This window comes from Anguilla anguilla, chromosome 3 (assembly GCF_013347855.1).
Source record: "Anguilla anguilla isolate fAngAng1 chromosome 3, fAngAng1.pri, whole genome shotgun sequence".
Taxonomy (NCBI): Eukaryota; Metazoa; Chordata; class Actinopteri; order Anguilliformes; family Anguillidae; genus Anguilla; species Anguilla anguilla.
Window position 1 is genome coordinate 28,178,947 of NC_049203.1, and position 8,217 is coordinate 28,187,163.

The window sequence follows — 8,217 nt, forward strand, 5'->3', positions numbered from 1 at the left end:
AAGATGTGTTAGTGCCAGAGGGAAATAATATAATGATGCGAGCAGGCCGTTCGGCTTCCTTTGGCTTGTTATTTTTTCCTGCGTCCCAGAGGGAATCTGTCACCACGTCTGAAATTTGGTCTTGAAGGATACCTCATCCTCTGCGTCGAATCCTGGCAAGTCGCCTGCGTTTAGAACTGTGCGTGCGGAGGCTCAGTCCAAACGCTGGTGTGAAATCTACTTTAATTAAATTTCTGCCTGTTCTCTTCGGGCGTATCCTCAAATAGAAAAGCCCGGTAATGCTTCACACTGTCAGATTTCCTGTAATCATGAGGGCCATCTGTACTGGATGACAGTTATGGACTCAGGACAGAAGTGTGATCTCAGTCCTTGTGATGTGCCTCGGAGTGGGAGTACTGATCTAGGATCAGGATTCCCCTGTCCGTATCTTTACCTTATCATTACGAACTGAAAGGCCAAACTGATCTGAGATCAGGGCCCCTATTCATGAGGTGTCTTAGAGTGGGAGTACTGATCTAAGATCAGCATTCCGCTGTCCATATCTTTACCTTATCATTACGAACTAAAAGACCAAACAGATTTTCGTTTACCCATATGAACCGAAAGGCCAAAGAGGATCCGTATTCGTACCGCATCTCACCCGGAGTGCTGATCTAGGATCAGGATTCCCCCGCTCACGTCCTGATCTGATCCACCGTGAGCCGAACGTCCGAACTGACTCGAGGTCAGCGCTCCTGCTCTGAGACGCTCTGTGAGCGCGGGTCCCGGTGAGGGCCCGCCGGACGGTGCGCGGCTGTGGTTTCACCGGAGGGGGGCCCTCGTTTGGGCGGGCGAGGCCCGGGGCCAAGGCCGCCCTCCGCGTCTATGGCCAGAGAGCGCAGCGCTAATTTAAAGGCCCTGATGTCATATGAGGACGGAGTGTGGCACAGTGGGTAAGGAACCGGGCTTGTAACCGAAAGGTCGCAGGTTCGATTCCCGGGTAAGGACACTGCCGTTGTACCCTTGAGCAAGGTACTTAACCTGCATTGCTTCAGTATATATCCAGCTGTATAAATGGATACAATGTAAAATGCTATGTAAAAAGTTGTGTAAGTCGCTCTGGATAAGAGCGTCTGCTAAATGCCTGTAATGTAATGTAATGTACGGAGCGAGGAGGAGATGGAGGGAGTGGAGACACACTGGAGAACGAGAGAGAGAGAGAGAGAGAGAGGAGTGTGACTGCCAGGCCTCCTCCCTCTGTCTCTTTTGTCCTGTGGTTGATTGTGTGACTGCCAGAGAGAGAGAGAGAGAGAGAGCGCGGGGTGGTAGAGAAAGAAACGGAACATTTGAGCAAGCTGTGAGTGATCGTGGAGCCGTGTTGTACCACAGCCGTGATTAGGCTTTGTTTCGACACTTTCCGGACACGCTTGCGGAAATTTTAAAAATAAAAAAAGACGTCTTGCAAAACAAACCTGTTGTTCCCTTTTTTCTCCCAGTGCGGACCGCCCAGCTGTATTCACAGGCCGTGTTGTGAGGAGAGCGCAGACGCGCAGCGAGAGGAAAACGTGTGGCGTTTAGCTCATTCTGATTCTGAACACTGAGCTGGGACCCTCCCCCCAACCCCCCCCCCCCCCCCCCCGTCAAGCCCCCCCCCCCCCCCCCCCACTGAGGGGGGAGAGAGCCCACAAGCCTGTCGCACGTGGCACGGCGCCGAAGCCAGCTCTCATTGGCCCGCACAGGGCTCTGTCGGCCAATCCGAGCTCAGGGTTCCCTCGGACGGACAGAGAGGCAGAAGGAGAGCGTGAGCGATTGTAAGCGCGCTGTCTTTAGCGGAAAGAGCGCCAAGGCGAACGGCACCCCCGGGGGCCGGCGCTCAGACCGCGTTTAGAGCGTTTGTGTTCTCCGCTGGAAAAGAGGATCACTCTCCCGCCAGGCACAGGGGGTATTTTAAAGGTTTTTTTTAGGATGGTGAAAAGGGGGGGGGAGGCGGGAGGGGAGGGGAAACCCAATAAAATTGATTTGAGGGAAGAAAACAGAAGGGAGAGGCGAAAGACTGGCCAGCACGTTGTCTGCGTGAGATCTGCTGGCTTTGGAGCTGGAGCTGGAGCTGGGGTTCGGCCTCCGGCCACGTTTAGAGGCGGGGGCGAGCGGCCGCTGTCTGGCCCCCCCCTCTCCCGTAGAGGAGGAGAAAAGGAAAGGAGAAGGGAGGGGGAGAAAGAAGAGAGGAAGTCCTCCGATCCCCTACGAGGGAGGAGGGGAGCGCCTGTTCTCCCCCTTGGGATCAGCATCATTCCACAGTGGCGGGGTTTCGCAGAATGTACGTTTAAATTTGCTGGTGCCCTGGTGCGGAAAGACAGGCTTTACTGCCCCCCCCCCCCCCCTCTCCATTAGTGGTTCCCGTCTTACAGTTTCGTGTCTTGTGAAAGTACAGGTCACACCTGAACATCCTCATCTCCAAAAAATACCTACTGTGAGATATAGAGAGATGAAGTGAGAGAGGGGGGGGGAAGAGAGTGAATGAGAGAGAGAGGGGGGAAGAGTGTGACTGAGTTAGAGAGAGGGGGGAAGAGAGTGAATGAGAGAGAGAGGGGGAAGAGAGTGAATGAGTGAGAGAGAGGGGGGAAGAGAGTGACTGAGTTAGAGAGAGGGGATAGAGAGTGACTGAGTGAGAGAGGGGGGAGAGAGTGAATGAGAGAGAGAGAGGGGGAAGAGAGTGAATGAGAGAGAGAGAGAGAGGGGGAAGAGCGTAAATGAGTGAGAGAGGGGGGAAGAGAGTGACTGAGTGAGGGGGGGGAGAGAGTGACTGAGTGAGAGAGAGGGGTGAAGAGAGTGAATGAGAGAGAGGGGGGGGAAGAGAGTGACTGAGTGAGAGAGAGGGGGGAAGAGAGTGACTGAGTGAGAGAGAGGGGGGAAGAGAGTGACTGAGTGAGAGAGGGGGAAGAGAGTGACTGAGTGAGAGAGAGAGGGGGAAGAGAGTGACTGAGTGAGAGAGAGGGGGGATGAGAGTGACTGAGTTAGAGAGAAGGGGTAGAGAGTGACTGAGTGAGAGAGAGGGGGGAAGAGAGTGACTGAGTTAGAGAGAAGGGGTAGAGAGTGACTGAGTGAGTGAGAGGGGGGAAGAGAACTGAGTGCGAGGGGGGGCGGGGGGGGGGGGGGGAGAATGCCGATACGACCCTGCTGATCGCAATCAGTGGATTTGAAGCTCGAGTAAATAATTTCTTTCTCTGTTTAATTAAAAGCTAATTAGTTTTTTTTTATTCGCTGTCTACTCACGTCACAGATGTTTAAATACTGCGAGGAGGGGACGGAGAGGGTTCGCTCTGCATACAGGAGCAGCAGCTCAGTGGCGGTGCGCTTTGGCTAAGGGAGTCCCCCTCTTTACCCCGGGCTGTCCTGCCCAATCAGTGCCTGTGACGGTCTTTCTGAAGGCTAACGCTTAGAAATGCAGTCGGTGTGCATTGTAAAGAGATGAGTAACCTGTGCAAGTCTTTATCAGGGAGAAGCTTGAAGACGTGTGTCTGGGGGGCCTGTACTGCGGTCTGTAAGCTGGAGTACGGCAGGCTGCCGGTGGCTCGGTGGCCTTTGGGAGCAGTTGGGCCTTTTTCCTTGTTATACTGGAGGGGCTGTTTGTCGAAGGCAAATAAAAGCTACAAAAAGCTGGCGCTTGCAGTATAGAGCTGTGAGCGGTGGGACAGAGTCGTGGGGGGGCGGGGGGGGGGGGGTGAACAGGGTCGTTCTCCTTTTTGGGGAGGCGCGGTGAACGCGCGCGGCTGTCTGCGAGGGAACGGGGCCGCGGCCGCGTTTCCGCGCACGGGCTGATGGGAGTTCTCTGCCCGCACTTTTCTTCCACCGCGGGCTGCTTTGCGTTTGGCGAATGCCACTTCGGTTCTTTCTCGTGCCCCCTCATCTCCTGTTTTTTGACCCCTCCCCCCCACCACCCCCCCGCACTCCAGCTCTTGGCATTAGTATTCTCCCCCCTGCCCCCCCCCCACCCCGGGAGCCTGAGTCCAGCTGGCGGGCCCGGAGATTGCATCATCGCCCGCCACGCCTCGCGCATTCCGAGCATGTCTGCCTGTTTCCGGGGCTGAACGCCACCCCTGTGTTCTCCACCTCCAGCGGTCAGGCCGCCACGCGCGGGGGGGGGGGGAATGCCAATCCTGCAGGTGCGGCGGTTTCGCCGAGAGCCATAACACACACACCCCCCTCCCCCCTTCTTCCCCCCCACCTCCTCATTGCTTGGGGCAGGTTTGTTTCGCAAGACGAGTTTTGATCTTCATGTAATTCTTTCTTTCGCTATCTTTTTCTCTCTCTTTTTTCTCTTTTTTAATTTCTGTTAGCCGCTTCGTTCTCCCTCGCTCGCTCTCCCCGTCTGTCTCCCGCTTCTCTCGCTTCTCTTCGTTTCGTTTCCGTCCGTTGCCCCCGTGTCCGCCTTTCCGTTTCTCTCTCCATCTTTCTTTCTTTCTCCGAGCCCGATTAAATGGCGTATTTGGCACAACAGCGATAAGCGCGCTGCCGAGGGGCCTGTTTTGTGCGTGAAGCACAGAGCTGCAATAGAGCGGTTAGCACGCAGGGCGATAAACGCACTCGACCGACTGTTCCGTAAAGGACGGAGTGTGGCACAGTGGGTAAGGAACTGGGCTTGTAACCGAAAGGTCGCAGGTTCGATTCCCGGGTAAGGACACTGCCGTTGTACCCTTGAGCAAGGTACTTAACCTGCATTGCTTCAGTATATATCCAGCTGTATAAATGGATACAATGTAAAAATGCTATGTAAAAAAGTTGTGTAAGTCGCTCTGGATAAGAGCGTCTGCTAAATGCCTGTAATGTAATGTAAAACAGACATTTGAGTGACACCTGGCCCATAGCCTGAACGCCCCTGTCGCCACAGTATGCAGGGTATGCGAGGCGTTGAGTTATGTGCCTCAGGGTCCGGCTCTGTGCACATTCTGTTTCCCATCAACGGGACATTCCTCATAATTTGGCACGTCCTCCGCAGGCTTTCCCCCTCCTCCCCGTTTCTGAGAAGGCGCAGCTCATGAGTGAACTCTTGTGCCGTGGTCTTTTAAATGCGTGTTGCCACAAATATTGTTTTTTCGTGTCGTTTTTTTTTTTTTTTGTTCTTCGGTAGTAGATATGCATTTGCGTGTGCGTGCATGATGCGTGTTGCTTGTGTGTGTGTGTGTGTGTGTCTGTGTTGTGCGTGCGTGTGTACATGTGTGTTTGTGCGTGTTCCAATAAGGGACATACTACTGCTTGTGTAGTGTTTTGGTATATGGGAAAATTACCTGTGTGAGCCTCAACATTGCATGAGTCGCACTTGTAGGTACCTCCAGATTTGGATTTCCCTGTTTTGGAGGCTGCACATTAAGACATGAATGAAAAATCTAATATGGACATACACCGAATACTGTATGTTTTCAACACAGGCCAATATATTGTCTTTTTTTAATTAATATTACCTTTCGTTGGTTATGTTCAGATCTGAGTGAAACCAAAGCAGCACTGAATTGCAGTATATTTCCATGCATTGTTCAGTACATTTTTCAATGCAAATGACAATATATTGTACATTTCCAGAACAAGTTTTTTTATTGCGCAAGTAGGTCGAGATTATGACATGATGTCATTGGTATGTGTAGGTGAGATGAGAACGCACACACAGAGCAGCCTTCCATTGTCACGAAAAATGACTGATGAGGAATGCTAGTAAGCACGATTTCCATATATGGGTAAAGGGATGTTTTAATTACGTAAGGGTGTGCCTTACATGGATTATGCTGCATTTTGTTCCCTCGTATTTCGGATGTTTTAAGCTTGACTCTGCCCCCTCCCCCCTGTTGCTGCTCGCAGAAGATGATCCTCAGCCTGACGGTGGCCGCTCTCTTTGACAGCGTCGCGTACGTCATGGTGAGTGCAGCTCCGCCGCTTTCACACTGGACTGGGGGGAAAAGCAGGCGTGGTAAAAATATGGATAAGGCATGGCGGCAGCACCTTGCTTGTAGAAAAACAGAGAAGCTCCACCAATCGGGGAGTATTTTGGTAGCCTGTAAAACAATGCTGACAGTGATTGGTGGGTACTTTTTGGTTACTTCCTGGTAATTGTAGCCAGCAGGTATTTGCCAATCACAGCCACCATTTTGTTGGATAAACTGCTTAATGTTACTTATGGTGAGGCAGTGCCGTGAGTTCAGAGCTCATCAGGCACTGATTTAATGCTGTCTGTCTGTCTGTCTGTCTGTCAGGGTGAGGACCACCAAGAGGGAGGACTGTGTACTTTTCAGGCCTGGTGGCTCATGTACTTTGGTGAGTTCACGCACTGGCGACATCCTTCAAAAGAGCATAGGCCCCACCCACCCCCATCAGGTGCAGAGCCAGCCTGCAGAACCACGGGGGTGTGATTCACCCTGGGGGATAAGGTCCTGGCCTGTGGGCCACGATTCATGTGCCTGCAGCAGTCGAACTGGAGCACATTTAGACCAAGAAGTATCTGGCCTGCAGGACACTCACAGTAGTTTTAAAAAAAAATCAATCTCAGTGGTTTATCCTGTGCTGACTCCAGAATCAAAGGAATATTTGTGTTGAAAATATTTAGTATAAAATGGCAGCACCATGATCAGTTATTGCCCTTGGTTGACTGGAACCACTCTGCATATGACAAGCCGGTGCCAGAACAGAGAATCTTCTGGAACAGGTCAATAAGCTCGAGTCAGAATGTGACTTTAATATGCACTTAGAGGCAGTGAATGCTGGGGCATTTCAGGCCACAAACAGCCCTGTCGTGTTCATAATATATGCTATAAATTGGGCTAGCTTAAGCACTAGCAGTGACCATCCACAGAGCAGGACTGTGGGTGTGTGTGTTTGTGTGTTTGTGTTTGTGTCATGGGGGCGATTCTTTCGTTGTGAAATGACTTGTGAACTTGGTTTAAGCAGGAAATGAATTCCATGTGTGGTAGGTGGAACGATGTAGTTCCTTAACTTCCACGCGACAGATTGCACGAAGCTCTGTTTTAGACGGCCCCATTGTATTATTGTTAAACAGATGTGAAGAAACTTAGTAGGGTGATGCAGTTTTGGGTACACTGCTGTTGCATTTTCAATGAATGCTCAAGACTTGTTGGTAGTAAGGCCGTTTTTTCATTACGTCAGCTATGTCAGTATCTAAGATCTCCTGTCTTTGGTGTATACACTGTACATATCTGTGTTATGACAACAGGTCTGCTTTATGCCTGACTGCTCAGCTTGCTTGTGTATTTGTGGACAGGTACGCTGGAATGTTTTTCTTCACACACTTCCTGTTTGTCTGCCACTGCTGTGTTTTTGGTTAACTGTTCCTGCGGGGAGGCTCAGAAAAGGGCATTCAGTTTGCTCCCCCTCTGCTACCAGAATCACAACGTGCCTGTGTGTAGGTGCGCATGCTGTTGTATATGCGGTGTGTGTGCGTGTGTGCATGCTGGTATCTATAGGTGGGTGTGTATGTCTCAGTATGTGTGGATGCTGGTATGTGTGTGCCTACCTGTTGCTATGTGAGTGTGTGTGTGTGTGTGTGTGTGTGTGGACGCACATTGCTGAGGTGTGTGTGTGCCTGCGTGCTGCTGTGTGTGTGTGTGTGTGTGTGTGTGCGCGTGTGTGTGTGTGTGTGTGTGTGTTTATGTGTGTGTGTGTGTTGTATGTGTGTATGTGTGTGCACACACATTGCTGAGGTGTGTCTGTGTGCTTTGTGTGTGTGTGTGTGTGTCAGTATGTGTGTGCACGCACATTGCTGAGGTGTGTCTGTGTGCTTTGTGTGTGTGTGTGTGTGTGTGCACGCACATGCTGAGGTGTCTGTGTGCTTTGTGTGTGTGTGTATGCATGCTGGTATCCCTAGGTGAGTGTGCATGTCTCAGTATATGTGGATGCTGGTATATGTGTGCCTACCTGTTGCTATGTGAGTGTGTGTGTGTGTGTGTGTGTGTGGACGCACATTGCTGAGGTGTGTGTTTGCCTGCGTGCTGCTGTGTGTGCGTGTGTGTGTGTGTATGTGTGTGCACGCACATTGCTGAGGTGTGTCTGTGAGCTTTGTGTGTGTGTGTGTGTGTGCACGCACATTGCTGAGGTGTGTCTGTGTGCTTTGTGTGTGTGTGTGTGTGTGTGTGTTTATGTGTCTGTGGGCTTTGTGTGTGTGTGTGTGTGTGTGTGCACGCACATTGCTGAGGTGTGTCTGTGTGCTTTGTGTGTTTGTGTGTGCACGCACATTGC

At 51.5% G+C, this 8,217-nt stretch overlaps 1 protein-coding gene across 1 annotated transcript in view; it reads left to right on the plus strand.

Annotated features, from left to right (window-relative positions):
• si:dkey-100n23.5 overlaps positions 1 to 8,217 on the plus strand; it is a 152,671-nt gene that overhangs the window by 25,706 nt on the left and 118,748 nt on the right. Inside the window, exons 4-5 of the mRNA XM_035408512.1 lie at positions 5,830 to 5,886; positions 6,222 to 6,371. Of these exons, the coding sequence (XP_035264403.1) occupies positions 5,830 to 5,886; positions 6,222 to 6,371 (207 nt within the window). The remainder of the gene's footprint in view (positions 1 to 5,829; positions 5,887 to 6,221; positions 6,372 to 8,217) is intronic.